Raw genomic sequence first — 17,154 nt, forward strand, 5'->3', positions numbered from 1 at the left:
GTCCCTCAAAGCTGTGTGCCCACAGGGATGGCTGTCACCCCAATTTCCCAGGAGCACAAACCTGAAGCTCCCCCTTCAGCTTCTGGGACACATGAGGGTGAGGGAATATGAGGCTGAAGGCTGTGCACAGCAAGGGACAAGAAAAAAATGTTGGGCCAAGGGACAGGAGGGGAGATTGGGGCACCTCAGCTTGGCCCTGGGTCCACCCCTCCAACCAGCTGCTGCCCAACAGTCCAGCTCAAGCCTGGAGTGTTCCCCTTCCAGGATGGCTACAGGACAACGTAAATCTGTAGCCATCCACAGCCTGCCCAGGGCAAGAAACTTCCCCTCAACCATGTTGATGCTGAGGCAGGCTGAAGGCAGGTGAAGTTGCAAAGGACACCACCACAGTCCCTTTCCCAGTTGCATTCTGCCAAAACAGGAGCATTTTCAAGACAGGGGTTCCCTCAAAGGGCCAGTAGAGCAAGGAGGGGGTACTGCAGACAAGGACTTCTCCACTGGCAAAGCCCTGGCTCAAAAACACCTGGACACTGGCCAAACCACTCTGCATGGATGAACCAGCTCCCAGGTAAATGCTGGGTTTGGGGGTGAACACTCAGCAGATGCTACGGCTGCAGGAAAGCTGGGCATGTTGTAACATGGAAGAAAAAAAATATTTCACCCACCTCAGTGCTGGGGGAAAATGTGCTAGGGACAACAGTCCTGGAATAAACCAGCTCTGGGAAAAGCCTGTCCTGCACCTCATGGGAATGAGAAGCAGCATCTCAGCCCACAGCCTGACTCACATGCAGTCAAGCCTCCTCCTGGCAGCTCGTGGATGGAGCAGAGGACCCCATCCCACCTCCACAGTCCTCAAGAGGTTTATGGCTGTGTAGCAGCTGTGCCTTGGGGACACCAGGAGCTCACACTGAGGCCACAGTCACATGGCACACCTGCAGCTTCTGCTCTCCCCACAAGGGGACATTGGGCTGGTACCATCCCTGTTTTACTCAGCTTCTCTGCAGGGTTGTTATCTGTCCTCCTTGGTCCACATTTCCACCACTGCCAAAGGATGTGGCCATTTCAACCTCTCTCAGTACAGCCCCCCCATGCACCAGAGTCACTCTGAGAGGCAGCACAGGCTCAGGGCCTTGAGGACACTTGCAGTGCCCTTCTCTGGGGTTCTTCTCTCTGCCATTCTCATCCCTGTCCCTCAAGGTGTTGGTGGCACCATTCTCTGGACATACCATGAGATTTACACTGAATATTTCTGAGGAGCAGAGTACATGGGGATTGCATGTGCCTGCCTGCGTGCCATGTCTGCAAATATCTCAGAAGCAAAATTCCCTGGAATCAGATTGATGGAGAGCACAGATATTTTCTGCTTCACAGTTTACTGTGCTCTCTGCGAAGGGGCCTCCGAGGGCCTGGCTGTGCATTCAACATAGCTGAGAAATGTTATTTGAACTGTTATTTTAAGCAGAGCGTCTGACAAAGCTGAAAACTCACAAACTCTGTACAAAATGACAGCTTAGAGGTCTCAGACTCTGAGGATCAGACAGAAATACCAAATATCTTTCAATTTATCCTATATCAGGTCATTAAGACACTGGAGCTGGACTCAAAGGAATGGGTTTGGAAGGACATCTAGACACATCCCTGCTCCATCCCTGGTGGGTTCTCAGAGCCAAAGCATGGCCCATCAGAGCAGCAAGGGCTGGTGACTGCCACCAGAGCTCTGCAAGGGCATCCTGGCTCCTCCTCTCTCTGCCAAACATCCATGCCATCTGTATTCCCAGACTCAGTCCAAGCCCACTGAGCCCTGGGGAAGAGGAAGCCTAGGAGAGATGGTTCCAACAAAGCCATTCCTACTGCAGAGTACATGGGGATTGCTCCTCAGCTGAGAAGCAGTACAACACCAGTGACACAGAAGGCCAGCAGTGCTGCAGAGCCAAGTGGGATTTTTCTGCTCCTTAGTTTGGCTGGAAGTTCTGAGCATCTCAGCCCCCTCCTCCTTCTCTTTGCACATTGTGTCAGTGGCTGCCAGCTGCTGGCAGCACACTCGGCCCTGCTGGCACTCACAAAAAGGGCTTCTGCACTCACTTCCTCTTGCCAGATCATCAGGACATTATTGAGGGAGTGAAGAACAAAGTGCTGATGCTGCCTGCAGAAACCACAGGGCTTGAAGCACCTTCATGGCCCCAAACCCCAGCTGCTATGAGATTCAGGTGGTGAAAGACAAGCTGCAGCTCCCTAGGCAAATGCATCATAGATGCTTTGCTGTGGGCAAATGGCTCCACCCTGCACAGGAGGATCCTTTGTCCTGCCGCAGCATCCCTCCATCTTCCTCATAGCATCCTGAGGCAACATCCCCACATCCCACCACAGCATTTCTGCATACTGCTGGGCCCATGGATGCCAGGGGAGTGCAGGGGAGGCACAGGACTTGCATGCCCTGCAATGCCTGGGGTGCTATGGGTGAAGTAAACAATTGTTGTGTTCTCTCGGGCACTGGCAAACTCCCCCCGAATCCATGGCTGCGATCCCAGCAGCAGCCTGGGGTTCAGTCCCATGGGTGGTTCAAGGAACTGCTGCATGCTCGATGTCACCCAGCTGAGACCTCTTTGCAGGCTCAGTGTCATCCAGCTGATGAGCCTTGTTTCAAACTCAGTATCAACTGGCTGAGCCCTGTTTTCACCCTCAGCTTCACTCAGTCTTCCACCAAAAGCAGCTGCTGCCCCCAGCACAGAGCAGCAGGCAGGTCCTCCTGCCTGGAGCCAGCTCAGCAGCCCATGTCTCTTCTCAGTGGCTCCCAATCATGACAACTCCTTCAGACCCCTGGGAACCATCCCTGTGTCCTCCACTGCTTGGGACTACCCCCCACATTCGTCTCTGCTCCCAGGGGAGCCCCAAGAAAGGACTCTGGGGTGATCCGTGCATTGCTCCCCAAGAGCTGGGAGCTGCCCCGGGCACCTCCCTCAGCCCCCCAGGCCCTCACCCACCTCCACTTGCTGGCAGATCTGTATCAGCTTGGCCATCTGGTTTTCCAGTTCGCTGTTGCGTTTAACCAGGTTGGTGAGATTTGTCTCCAGGGTTTGCTGCAGGTCCAGAAATGGGAGAAAGAGGAAAAATACAGAGATCAGCAAAGCTGGAGTGTCCCCAGTCCCCTGCCAGCAGCTGAGACCCTCTGCCACCAAACACACTGCTTGAGGGAGGGACACTGGAATAACCTTGGGCAAAGGCTCTGCGGGTCCTGGGCAGCTCCTGCCCATGCCAGCAGGCTGTGCCATATGGGAGACACCAAGCCCAGCAGTGCAGTGACCCTGGGCTGTCACTAGCTGGAGGGGACAGGATGGGTGTCTGCCCTTTGGCACTCCTTTGGAGACCAAATTTTGACTATTTTCATCATCAGTTTTGTTCTGCACAGGGTGAGGGAGATGAAGAAAAGCCTGATGAGCCATGGGAGAGGGAGGCCTTCTCTGCCAACCACTTCTGCTGGAGCTACAATGGCACAGGCAGGGAGAGCTCAGCTGCACTGTGCTGCCTTTCATTCCCCAGCCATGCTGCCTTGTGCTCACCAGAGCAGATCTCAGCCAGCGGATCTGGGCCAGAAGATTATGAGCAGTGGATCATGGCCAGCAGATCTCTGCCAGGAGACCATGACCTGAGAGGACGGGGATGCAGGGCCTGCTCTGGTGCCCACAGACTGTTCTGGGAGAAGAAGGGGATCCAGCGGGGCACCGATGAAGACCCCATTTGAGGGGATATTGATACCTGTGCCATGGGGGGAACACAGTTTCTGGGTGTTAATTTCTGAGACACAGCACTGCCAGTTCCATGTGCTCTGCTAACAGGAATGCTTTATAACAAAGCACTCTCTACGTGTTGCAGCGCTTGTCAGGAAATGATATCCTATTAATATTTTAAACTCCAGGGCTGGAAGAGGGTCCTTGAGGTGGCTCATTCATCTGCAGGTAGGAACTGCAGTTTGAGGCTTTCATCTGACTCCAGCAGGCCCATAAACATGGCCCCTCTCCGCACACATGTGTAATTGGGGGCTATTGAGCCAGGAGAACTTGAATTACAGGCACGGAGCACAGGCAGAGCACTCATTCTTGAAAAACCACTGGCTCCTAAAATATCCCGAGCTCGTTTGCAACCCTGAAAATTGCTGGCCAAGGGCAAGTAAGGCAGAATGTAGGAACAGGCTGGAGAAATAGAATAAAACCCAGAGAGCCTTGGTTACGCCAGAAGGGTTTGCAGAGTGGGGCTGTATGGATAATGGAAAAGCCAGCTGCTCCCGCCCCCTTCTCCTCATAACCCAATATTATAAACATCATTTCACTACAGCAACCAACATTTCACTTGCTAATTACCTCCCTCATCACCAGCGTGGCTGCACTGAGGTTGCAGCTTTGAACTCACACCAATCTGCTTTAATCTTCCAGGCTGTGATGGAGGGCAGGGTGGGGGGCTGGGCTGCAGCTTTGAAGCACGCGTGCCCACACCCCATTTGCAGCATCCCAAGTTTTCTAAGGGATGGCATCACTCCTCCCATCCACAAACACACACAAACCCTGTCCCTGAGCACCAATCCCTTCCTCACACATCCTCTGTAGCAATGCTGGGGCGATGGAGGTGCTCCACTGGTGTCAGCGATGGTTCCACAGCCCTTTGCTGCTCCCCTGCCCCTCAGGGCACCCACAGACCCTCGCTGCCAACCCCTCCGCAACCCAGGAAAACACAGATGGAATGTTTCCATCTGTTTGATGTGCTGAAACGAATAAAATGGGCTTGAAGCCTGGATCACACCAGCTGGTTATTTTGTAGGTGTATATAAATTGCAGCAATTACAGGGGTTGAGTTTTAATTGCTTTATAAAATGCCTGTCATTTCCCCAAACCTCCACCTTCTCTGCTGAAATACAAATAGGTGATTTCTCTATACCTGGGGAAAACAAGTGAGAAAAAGTGATAAAAAGGCCTTGAGCAGGAGTCACTGGTGCTGCGTGCGGAGGAGGACCTGGGTCACCAGGGACAGCAGGACCAGAGAGGGAAGTGCCCAGGCACCTTGGGACAGAGGCTGAACCTCCCCCATGCTGAGTGTTAAGGACCCACAGGACCAAACCCTCCCAGGACTCCAGAAGAGCAGCTCAGCACCTGCATCCCTTTACCTGCCAGTCAGCAGATACACAATAAATCTATTCCCACCCCACCAGAGGAGAGTAATCACACAGCACTGACCTGCAAGTACCAATGCTCATGTTTGTTCAGTTATGGGCTCAATGGGCAACAACTCTTTTTCCTCCAAATACCAAACAAGCAGTTGAACTAAACATGGACTTATTTCTCTGTTTGAAGAAGGCAACAAGGTTGCAGGCTTGTTGCACAAGTTTGGAAGGGACCATAAAGCTCATATCATAGAGCCCCTTGCGATGGGCAGGGACAGGTTACACTATCCCAGGGTGCTCCAAGCCCTGTCCAACCAGGACTTAGACACTTCCAAGTCGTTGACAGCACTGCTCAGATCAGGCTCCTCTCAGTGGCCACAGCAGGTCAAGAGCCTGGCATTGCTCCTGTGCCAGTGGATGCTCCCACTCCCACCTCCCGTGGCTGCACAGAGGGTTCAACATGGCACTGCTCACTGCCAGCCCTGGCAGCAGCACATCCAGATGATTCAAAGTGGAAGAAGGGTAATTTAGGTTAGATATATAGAAGACATTCTTCCCTGTGAGGGTGGGTAGGCCCTGGCACAGTGTGCCCAGAGCAGCTGTGGCTGCCCGTGGATCCCTGGAAGTGTCCAAGGCCAGGTTGGACAGGGCTTGGAGCCACGTGGGACAGTGGAAGGTGTCCCTGCTCAGGAAAAGGGGTATAACAAGATGAGCTTAAGGTCTCCTTTAAGCCAAATAATTCTGTGATTCACAATTCTATGTTTAGTTAAATTCCAACCACCAAGAAAAAAAAAAACAACTTTGCGGAAAAATATGCAAAGCTAGTCAGCTACCAGGCTTTACTCAGGGAATGTCCCTAGACAACGACACAAGTGACAAAGGGACAGGACTGGGCTGCCACGTGGGACATTAATGCATTTTAAGTCACTTTGGAGCCAAACAGACTGAGTAAGAGCTGAAACCTCTGCTGTCATTAGGGGCTGCTGTCACTCCACTGGCAGAGCTGACCTAGAAACCAAGTGGCTCTGCATGGCATGGGGGTGGGGGAGCTCTGATGGTGCTGAAGAGTCAGAGCCAGAGCCTGAGCCAGGCAAAGGGGCTCTGGCAGTGACCCCAGCATGGAGGGGATGGGGACCAGGGGGAATGCACTCAACCAACACACACCTGAGGGTGCGGTGACAAGCCCCATGTCCCCTGATCAGTGTGAGCAATAAAAGAGCAGCTCCAAATCCATTAATCAGGTTTGATCCCTGATGATCTATTAGGCTTAAACCCTGACTTGCTCTTTCTATGCTCATGTTCAGTTGGGAAGCAGCTCTGGAGGGAAGCTCCCTGTGGGGAGCAGGGCAGGGGATGCAGGTGGCAGAGGGGTAGGTTTGTCACAGCCAGGGCTCCCAGCCACATCCACCATGAGCCCTGTGGTGGGAGTCACCCATGCTACCTGGGCACACAGTGCTCCAGCCATGTCCCCAGTGCCCAGCTTGGCAGTGGCCCCAGCCCCTCCCCTCCACCCCACAGAAAGCACAGAAATCCCAGCCTGGCAAGACCTAAGGCTGGATCTTGCCCACAGTGGGGTAAATCCACAACTTCAGTGGCCATGCTCCAATTTGTAAATGGGATGAAAGAAAGGAAGGAACCATCAAGAGCCCACAGGAGCAGCTGTGCTGGGCTGAGCAGGGACTGGGGGGGCAGACAGGCAGGTGGGATCCATGCTTCTCCACACAGCATTCCTGCGTGGGCTGCATCAGTACAAACTGTGTCTTGTGTTTCCTTGGGAATTTAAATTAAAGAGACAAGAATTCGAGCAAACAGGGTGAGCTGAGTATGGGATTTGCAGCCGCTGCACGTGCTACTGCTGAATCCGCACATCCTGGATGTGTTTCTTGTCAGCTCTTCTGCAGCATCTTCTCTTGGGCTGAGCCAACCAGCATCGCCCAACCTGCCTGGTTTTGGGGAGCAAACCTGTTGCTTGTCCCACCACACGAGCTAAAAGCACACTCTGGATCTGTCATGCAGCTGCCTCACCTGTGGGGAAGTGTCACTCATACCCACACTCCCATGGGACACCATTACCAGCACCACACATCTGTGGCAGCTCCAGCATTTAATTATGCCTGCAGAGCTCCTCCCTTTCTAGGGTACATCTCAGCTGAAGAAATGAGAGGGACAGAAATGGCTGCAGGTAAAATTTGCTCCATCACCTGCTGATGGAGTGACCTAGGGTCCCACTCAACTCCTCCCAATGCCTCACTCTTTGGCCTCTGTTACCTGGGAACGTGACCAAATGTTCCTGCTCCTACAGACAACGTGAGGGCCGGGGAGTGCTGCTAGTTCTCCTGTAAATCAAAGTGTCCTGGGGAAAAGTCAGAAGGGGGAAAAGTCACACAAATTACTTTAATGGTGTTGTTTCTCCAAAGTTGCTGATTAGTTACAGACTTGGTCTGCGCATTGTGGCAAGGTTTGTGTCTGGCTGCCTGGTGCAGCTCCAGGGTGCACATTCCCTGTTCCTTGTTTACCCCTGTCCCTGTGCTACTTAACAGCAGCAGGGGCTTTCCTTCCAAAAATATTCCTTCAGACAAAAATACTGTAAGAGCCCGAACACCTGGAAGTCCTTGGCAGTGGCCGTCCTCCTCAAGGCTGGGAGAAGAGAAATGGCTGCAGTGGGAGAGAATCCCTGCTGCTGGAGCTCAGCCACGCACGCATGGCTCCCATGGAAGGAGCTGCTCCTCATGGCTCCAATGGAAGGATCTGCTCCTCGGCACCCACACTGGGCTGTGGCGGCAATCGGCACACACAGATAACCAGGGGACAGCAAACCACAGTGGAAATGCCAGGAGCAGACACATTCATTACCTCAGTGCTGGGTGGCACAGACACACGGGGACACTGCTCCTTTAGGCTCAGCTCATCCCAGCAGGCAGGGCTGCCTGCCCCAGTGTATCAGAGGGCTTTGTGCATATGCAGTCTATCACGAGGCTGTGTTTTTATGGTCTCTCTGTCTCTCAGCAGGAGGCTCCAACATGTCCGTCAAAGTGTGTTATCCCTACACAGAAATTCTACTTCTCAAAGCAGGCAGAGGATGAACAACATTTGGCATTGTAAATGGAGTTTTCCCACACTGATGTTCTTAGCATTCCCAGCTGCAAGGCCACTGAGCAAAAGTATTCCTCCTCACCAAATCTTCTGGTTTTAACCCTTTCCTTCAACAGCTGTTTTCCTGGCTATGAGAAAAAGGATGGGAATAAGGCAGCTGACACCCTCCCTGTCAGGGGGTGACCAGACCTTCTCCTACATCGTAAGTGTGCAGCTCCACCAGAAAGTCAGCACAAGGCAGAAGCCTGGCAAAGCAGAGCACATTTCTGCAGTTGCTGGAACTGGAAGGGAGAACCAGGAGCTGTCCAAAGACAAGTTCAGCTTCCACACTTCCATCAAATACGCTTCCAACAAAGGCTGGTTCCTTTCATTCCTGTGACAAGGCACAGCACAGCAGCTTTTGGGTGTTTCCTCTCCTGCATCCTTCCTTATCAACCAAGACATTTTAGGACAGATCTTGACACCCACTTCCAGGCCATGGAGAGGCAGGACATGTGGCAGGTCAGCCCCTGGGCCCCAGCCCCCCCAGCAGTCAGAGGGCACATGTGAGGCACAGGGCTGCTAGAGCACCAGGCATCCCTGCCAGGCCAGGGTGAGGAACTCCTGTGAACAAGCAAGGTGGCAGCAGCTCTCACAGGACACCCAACAGTCTGAAGAGGACATTTTAATGCTACCCTGCACTTCCTGCTGCCTCTATGGGTATGATGGAGCTAGCAGCTTCCAAGGCAGCTGTTTGCATCTGGGCAGGTCCCCCAGTTCCCCAAGCACTCACCAGAATCAGTGAAACCTAGAATGGTTTGGGTTGGGAGGGACCTGAAAGCTGATCCAGTTCCACTCCCTGCCATGGACGCCTTCCACTAGACCAGGCTGGTCTAAGCCCCTGGCCTTGAACACTTCCAGGGATGGGGCAGCCTCTGGGCATCACAGATGTCCATCCTGGCAGGAATGTGTATGCCTTATTTAGGTCCTTCAGTCTTTACATCCTTCAATCTCTCCAGAGCCATTCTTCTCTGCTTGTATATTATCCTGGTTTTTTGTACCACTACAGAAGTACTGAAAATGGTTTAAATATTTTATTAAATTTGTCCTCACTGTGACAAGTCATTTTTTTTTCTGAAGTCATCTAAGCATGATCTGCTTGTTGGAGCTGTCCTAGTTAAACACTGAGATTTTACTCCCCAGTTCAGGCCGTGTGTTTTTCAGCTCAAAAGAATGTGATTTTCAGACATCTTATTAAATGTGCTACAGTTGCTATAAAAAATTCCCAAACTACAGTGAGCCTGGAGCATATTTATGCATTTCCCACTATTTTTATTTATTCCTTTAAAAAGACAGAGTAGAAGGAAAAGATTTCCCATGCTCCAAGCAATGCCTTTTTCCAGGAATTTTTCTCCAGTGAGTAATTCCTGGTTCCTTCCAAACCAGGAGTTAGAGAGGGGTCATTTTCTGATATTCTGCTGTAGGAACCACCACACCTGCACAGTCCAAGGGGTAGAAGGGCTGGGGAACAGCTCCCCATTTCTCCTCTCTGAGTTCGCTGCAGGATGGGTGATGGTGATGGTGTGCAAAAGAAGCCAGTGCTGGCAGCGGCCCCAGAACTCCCCACCAGCCGTGGTCCACCCCCCCACCCCACTGGCCCCAGAAAAGCCCAGAGCTCACTTTGGGAGGAACCCAGGAAGCACCTCTGTTGTCCCCAGTGGAGCTGAATGTCACTGGAACTCCTGCTTCCCTGAAAAATCCCTTCTGTCAGAAAAGTAAGCCATTAACAATGATCCTATTTTATTCTGCCACAGCGATGAAACCACAAAAGTAGAGGAAAGAGAGAAAAAAACTGAAAGGAAATGCTGATGTCCACCAGCTCCTTCAGTCTCAACTATCCAGCCTTCCATCCTCTCAGGTTTCTGTCTCTCCTGTGCAGCAAAAGGGACTAATTTGTCACCCTTTGGGTCACTGCGGCCTTGGGGATGATGCCTAAAGCCTTCCCTGCACAGAAGGATTGCTCTCTGGAGGCTGCAAGGGAGGAAGCTCCTTCTACCTCTTGGAGTTACTGCTGCTGGAGCTGTAGGATCCAAGTGCTGGCAGCAGTGCAGATCCTTCCCAAGATCCTCCATGTCCTAAGGACACCCAGGTGAACAAATCCTTGCTGCACATCCTGCCAGATCTGGGGTCTGCAAGATCCCCAAGGGTGGATGGCTCACAGGGTCCCATTGCCAGACAGCTCCAGCAGCAGCACTTCAGGGGAGAGCAGCCCAGCAAGCCCTAGAGCAAGGTCAAGCAGGAGTCACCCACAACCCTGGGAGGTCAGAGATTCCAAAGGACAGGCACATCCCACAGCCTGAAACACAGAGCAACAGTCTCAGGCATGGAGAAGGATTAGAAACCAGAACACACCACGTGCCTGGAGGGGCTGTCAGAAGGCAGAGGGATAACCAGAGGACAAACCAACAACTACACAGCTCAAGGAGAGTTCAGACCATGAGACATCTTGAGAGCCCCACATTTGAGGACCGACTGTCAGGCACAAGCCAGCACCCTGGCACTGCTGGCTCTGAAGCCAAAGTGAATAAAACCCTTTCAAAGTATAAAAGACAGATAATGCTTCATTCTATAAATACACATATCCTCTTGGAAGAGCTGACTGGTGGAAAGAAGATGCATCTTTTGAATGAATACATGGTAGGCAAAGAACACTATCAAAGTTTTCCTCAAAAGAGGGGAGTGGAGATGAAAGGAGAAGAGGATAGGGGAGGGAAGAGAAGGGCAGGTAAAAGGAAGGAAGGCCAGGGCAGGGCAGGGCAAGACACTAATTCTAGTGAACAGCAGTCCCAGGGGTGCTCTAAGGACACTGCAATCGTGTTAACTGCTCTTGCTGTATGTAACTGTCTGGCTGGAAAGAGCCATTTGGAATACTTTCAGGGTGTGTGAGAACTCAGAGATGGAATTTCCAGGGAAAAAGCCTGACACACACTGATGTGAGGTACACAAGTGTATCTGACTAGCAGAAGATTCAGTGTCACCTACAATTACTAAAGGCAGAAGAGGACAAACTACCTGAAAGAGCATCACTTTTCCCATTAAAATTTCCTCCTCATCCTCTGGGGCTCTGTGTGATTCACAACCAGGAGAGTTTCCTTAGGTAAAGCCCTGTGATATGGGATGAGTTCTCAGGAGCCATGGAACCATCCCGTGGGCACCTGTGACACCTGGCTTAGAGCATGGCTGGGGTTCCACAGGCTCCAACAGCCTTTCCAAGCCTCAATATAATCTCAGGGGCACAAACACCCATCTGAGGCTGCTAAAGGAAATCTGGGATTTGGCAAGTTATTTATGCAAATTCCTATCTGCACTTATTAAACAAGCTTCTGTGGCAGAAATTAAGAGATGCAATTCAAAGGGAATACACTGAGCAGGGAGTTTAGTGCTAGAGAGAAACTTATGGAAGATTTATACATTCCCAAAGAACATCTGGTTCCATTCAACATCAAAAGAGCTACTTTGCGATTTTCACCAGATAATGGGCCTACCAAAGATTTACTGATCACTTCATTCAATTCCTATCTCACCTCCCAAACCAAATTAGCAAAATTTAAGCAAAAAGTAAGGAAGAATTCTGAAGAAGGTACCTGTTCCCCACCTCCTCAGTATCTGGGCTGCACATCAAGATTGAGATCTGGCTGCTCCCAAACTGAATGGGAAACACATAAAGTGGCTGAATTCACGCCTAATTCACACCTAAACACCAGGAAGAAATGGTTTGAACTACAAATACAAATTTAGCCAGAGTGTGAAGCTAAAGCTCCTACATTGCATTTTAAATTATGGCAGGAGTCATAGGAGATCATTCTGCAGAGATCAGCCAGACCTGGCACCAGAGGTCAGTGACAAGTGACAGGGGTGACACCAAGCCTGACCTGTGCTGTGAGCATGACACAGGATTCAGCTTTACTGAGCCAAAACACTGCAGAACACAGTTTTAATCTAAAATGTTACACTGCAGAACAAGCTTTAATCTAAACTATTAATTGGAAATAAATGCATAAATTATGTCTGCAAATGGTTCAGGCTCCAGCCCGCCTGTTTGTCCCAGCCTGAGGTTTGTTTGGTGTCTCATCCTCCTCATGCTTCTACTGCCTTATCAGCACCTCACTGTTACCTGCCATAGCACTGGTACCCAGCTCCTGTCCCTATGGATTATTTCTCAGTTCCTCCATCTGGGAGCTGGGTACAGGCAGAGCCTGAAATCAGACAATCCATGCTGGAAGGGATGAGAGCTGGAAGTGGACGGGGAATGAGGGCCAAGGAGGAGGAGGAAGATGAAGAGGTTGTGCTGGGTACCAATGTCCAAGGATGGAGAGGGACCATGCAATAGGAAAAGCTCATGGTGGTTTCCAAAGAGAAGGAAACCACCCTGCTACATTAATCTCTGGGGCTGTGAGACCCATCTTGGGGCTGTTACGCCCGTCTTGGAGCTGTAACACCCATCTCTGGGGTACAACAGCCACCTCTGGGCTGCGACAGCATTTCCGGGGCTGAAACACCTGTGTGGGAGATGTGACACCCATCTCTGGGCTGAAACACCATCTCCAAGGCTGTGATAGCCATCCCATCTCTGAGGTGCATCCTACCTGCAGGAACTGAGTTGGGCAGCCAGAAGTACCAGAACCATCTGTCCCAGGGAGCCTCCTCCCAGCATGACACAGGACATGTGAGTCATTGCCAAGACTCCTGAATATTACCTCCTCAGCCCCCCTTTTTCACAGCCTCCCCCCGCCCCCCTCCAATGAAGGGCTTATACTGGAAAGGGGACCTGAGCTGGCTGCCAACGCCTGAGAACAGAACACAGAGCCCGCTCTCGGGAGCCTTCCCTCTCCCAGCATGCCCTGAAAATTCATCTTCCAGCTCTGATGATCAAACAAGCTGATCAAATGCTCCACGATCAAATGCTCCAGCAGCTGGGTTTTAATTCCCTGTTGATGCAGCTCCTGCGCACACTCAGGAGCCTTTCTTGTTCCTTCCCCCACCTCTGCAGCAGCAGGCGGAGGAGCGGGCGCCACGGGACAGGTGGCTGGGGCAGAGCAGCGGACGGGAGAATGTTAGGAATCGCACACAGCTCTTCACCCATCCCATACCGAAGCATTCCTCTCAGTTTAAAACCTTTTCCAGGCAAAATACCAGAGAAGCTCCTGCAGATGCCAGAGCAAAGATCTACTTGCTTAATTTTAGGGGGCAGGATCTTCCAAGGATTCCCTCCCTTCTGAGGGATAGTCTTATGGAGAGGAAACCCCCCAAACAGGGAAGATATCCCAGAGAAACATCCCTTGCATTTGGTGGCATCACTCTCAAAAGCTTGGGCACGTGGGGACAGCTTGCTAATGAGGATTGCAGTGATTAGGAGCATCAAATTATCTTCTGCAGCACACAACAAACAATGCTAATGGTGGGATAATGTCAGGCGGAATCACAGCGGATTGGAACAGCGCTGATAGCACATGCTAAGCAGACATATAATTACCACTGTGGCGCCTTGATAATATTAATACCTCTGCTAATTAGACCGATATAAATAGCAAGATTAATTGTCACTAAACTTCAGTGTCAGGGTTGAAAGGCAGCTGCAAACCTTGCTCTTGTGTGAGCACTCAGGCATTGGGACCTTAAGAGACAGCACCCAGCACCGATGGTAGCAGAGTTTCCTGGTTGCACCTGGTGGCACCTGGCAGCACCTGACACCGATGGAAGGAGCTGGCATGAGGCAGACAGCAGCAGCAGGAAGACACAGCCCAGCACTGAGCAACACAAAGCCCTCCCCATCCCAAAGATGCCTGAAGACCCCAAGTACAGCCAGGATGATCCTGGAGCATGTCCCTACACAGCCCTGGCAACCTTATTTTTTCTGGATTGACAAGGGAACAGCCTGTCTGAAGGAAACTACCTGCTACTTTCCCTTAATACCTTGAAGACAAAGGAGAGTAGCATTAGGAGCCATTGATGGGTGTTATTCCACTGAGGCCTTGCTATGTTCCTGCCCTAGTGAGCAAGAAGATGCCCCCCCAAATATGGTTTAGAAACCCAAATCCCACTGCTGGGAAAGGAAGGATAGGAGTAAATGAGGACAATTAAACCCAATCTGCATCTTGGAAGACCTCCCCTCTCATCCACAGTTGTCTCCTGCTGTGAGAGGCTGGCATGGAGCAGCATCAGGCATGGGCTGGAGGGTGACACCACAACCTGGGTCTCCCTTCCTCGCCTCCCCTGGCACAAGAACAAATTTGGATGGAAAAAGTGGAGGAGCTGGCCAGAAGGGGTGGGTCCCTTCCAACTCAGGATGTTCTCTGATCCTACAAAGTGCATACCCTGTGGACACTGCTGCACAAATAAGCTCCTCCCAAACTCCTGCTTTGGGTGGGACGCACCTGCACTGAACCAACTTTTCTACCTTCTCAGCAGCAGCACAGTGTGAGAGCTGCAGGGGGCACGTTCATCCCCCGCGCTCAGCCAGACCATCCCACATTTCCCGGGAAACCCGCCCTGAGTTTCTCGCTGGCTGGCTCTGAGCCACGCCGAGGGGAGTGGGAGCTGCTGGGCTGGGTGAGCTCTGCGGGTGCTCCGGGCTCCCTGCCCCAGCACCTGGCTGTGGGGGCAGCAGGCAGGATCCTGGGAATGCGGGGAACTGGCATGGGGAGCACTCCCTGCTCCCGGCCCAGCCATGCCTGGGCTGGCAGGGCTCCATGTGGGCGCTGCCAAAGCGCGCAGGAGGACACAAACCCCTAGGTTTCTCTGGGAAGTAGAACCAACAGACCAACAACTGCCTGGGATGGGGCTCACTTTGGCTCATTTGTTGCTTACGTAAAGCCATGGTGAAACTGTTCAAAGCAGAGCTGGAGATGCTGAGATAGATGTACTCGGTACAAACTGAGCCTCAGGGTGAATGTGCCAACGCTGGAGAAAGCTTTAACCCCTTGTGCACATGCAAGCAGAGAGTCCCAGTCCTTCTGCCTTTATCCCTTTGCTCTTTTGCTTCTGGAAAAGTAAACAAAACGCCTAAACCTACCAAAAAGTCACCAAAACCATCATCAAGCAACAGCACACACAGCATTTTTGGAGTTTCTTCTGGGGCCAGAGCCTTGGTGCTGCCTGGGGACTCCTTATGCCCCTGCAATGAACAGGGTGCTAGAGGGGACTCAGCAGAGATGTGGAAGGGACAATGAACTTCCAACGCCTTTGTATCCCAGAGTGCCACCAGACCAAGTGGCACCGTGGCTGCCACAGAAATCTTGGGCCAGCAAAGCCTGTGTGCTTCGCCCTGCACAGCCAGGGCACCATTGGTGACCCCGATGGGTTGAGGCCCACACCAGCCCAGGGGCCAGAGCCCACGGCCTCCTCCAGCACATCCCAACATGCTCCTGGGCTGCCCCAGCACAACGCCAGTGCCAGCTTATCCAGCAGATCTTGGGCACCAGCCCCATGGATTACTCAAGCTGCAAAGTCTCATGGCAAGGGGCACGAGAGAAAATGCCTGAACAGGTTTTCTCTCCTGGAGCACACAGCCCTGCCCGCTGTGGCCGCCCTGGGGCTGGGGACACGGGCACTGCTGGCAGGTGCCCCAAGGTACCGAAGGCAGCAGCTCTGGGCAGTGCAGAGGCAGCCCATGTGCCCACCCTGCCTTCAGCCGGCCCTGCTGCCCTCCTCGCTCCCCCAAAACCATGAGCACCCCAGGAGCTCCCTACCCCGTGCCACGGCACTGCCCAAGCCTCTCTACAGACCACCTTCAGGAACCAGACTGGGAACCAACCCAAAGCAGACTTTTCCAAAAGTTACAACATCTGGGAAGCCTGGAGGGGAGGGACCACTGGAGCCTTCATGCTGAGCACAGGGTAACTGCTCATGCCAAAACCTGCTCCAGCTGCTTCAAACTTGGCTAAAACTGCACCTAGTGAAGTGCAAAACTCCCATCAGCCCTTGCTCACTTTTCCAGAAAACGCCCATCAATTTCAGATAAAAGGAGAAGTCTCCTTCCCTCCTCTGCACTAGGAAGGAAGCAGATTGGCTCTATGATACAGCCAGTAAAGGGGAGCCTCAAGCATTGTGGGCAGGACCCAGGGCCACCCATGGACCCTTGGAGGGGTCCATAAGGGGGCAGCATTGCTGTCACCCCATCCTCACAATTGCAACCATCTCCACATGCACAAGGTTTCCCAGTGTGGACCAAGAGCTGTTTCCCTGGGAGAGCCCTGGGTCAGGGTGGAGCCACCATCACTGGTATGCAGCAGCAAGACAAGGGCTCTTGAGGGGCAAGCAGCAGCCCCCTGCCAGTCCCTGCCCAACAACCCTGACTGCCCAGCACAGGCCTTCCATTCCATCCCAGTGAGTCAGAGCCTGAGGGAGTCATGAGGCTGGCTGGAAAATCCCAAGAGTTTCAGAAAATAAACAAACACCTTGTGGGTTTACTTTGTTTGGTTTTTTTTTATTTTTTTTTTTTCTTCCCCAAGCCTTTGGAGTGGATTTGAGTCAACGTTTGAGCTTCTCTTTAAAGTCTCAGCATAACATACATACCAGCCCTGGGATGCTTGATTTGACATGCTTTTGATTTCACATCCCCTCTCCTCCCAGAGGAGGGGCTTCCCAAATCCCCTGGGATAGGTGGGATGGAGCTTGAACCAGAGGCACCCTTCAGCCCAGTAAGTCCCCTGGGGCCCGGCTTGGTGGGCAGCAGACCGGCATCACCAGCACAGGGAGCTGCACAGAGCATCCCAGCTCCTGGGGGTCTTGGCCTGACTCCCAACTCCCATGGGAGACAGAGTCTGGGAACCCCAAAGGTCTCTGCAGCAGCTCCCTATGAAGTCCAGCAGTGGAGCAACACCTCAGGAAGACTATGCACATGGAATGAACAACAGGAATTCCCACATCCAGGA

General features: G+C 52.3%; 1 protein-coding gene across 2 annotated transcripts in view; it reads right to left on the reverse strand.

The window, feature by feature from the left end:
- The window catches only part of MID2 (midline 2), a 59,527-nt gene that overhangs the window by 15,408 nt on the left and 26,965 nt on the right, over positions 1 to 17,154 (reverse strand). For both annotated transcript variants that reach the window (XM_009090249.4, XM_050974393.1), the window contains exon 3: positions 2,982 to 3,077. In XM_009090249.4, coding sequence (XP_009088497.2) covers positions 2,982 to 3,077 — 96 coding nt within the window. The remainder of the gene's footprint in view (positions 1 to 2,981; positions 3,078 to 17,154) is intronic.

The sequence above is a fragment of the Serinus canaria genome, chromosome 4A (assembly GCF_022539315.1).
Source record: "Serinus canaria isolate serCan28SL12 chromosome 4A, serCan2020, whole genome shotgun sequence".
In the NCBI taxonomy this organism is placed as follows: Eukaryota; Metazoa; Chordata; class Aves; order Passeriformes; family Fringillidae; genus Serinus; species Serinus canaria.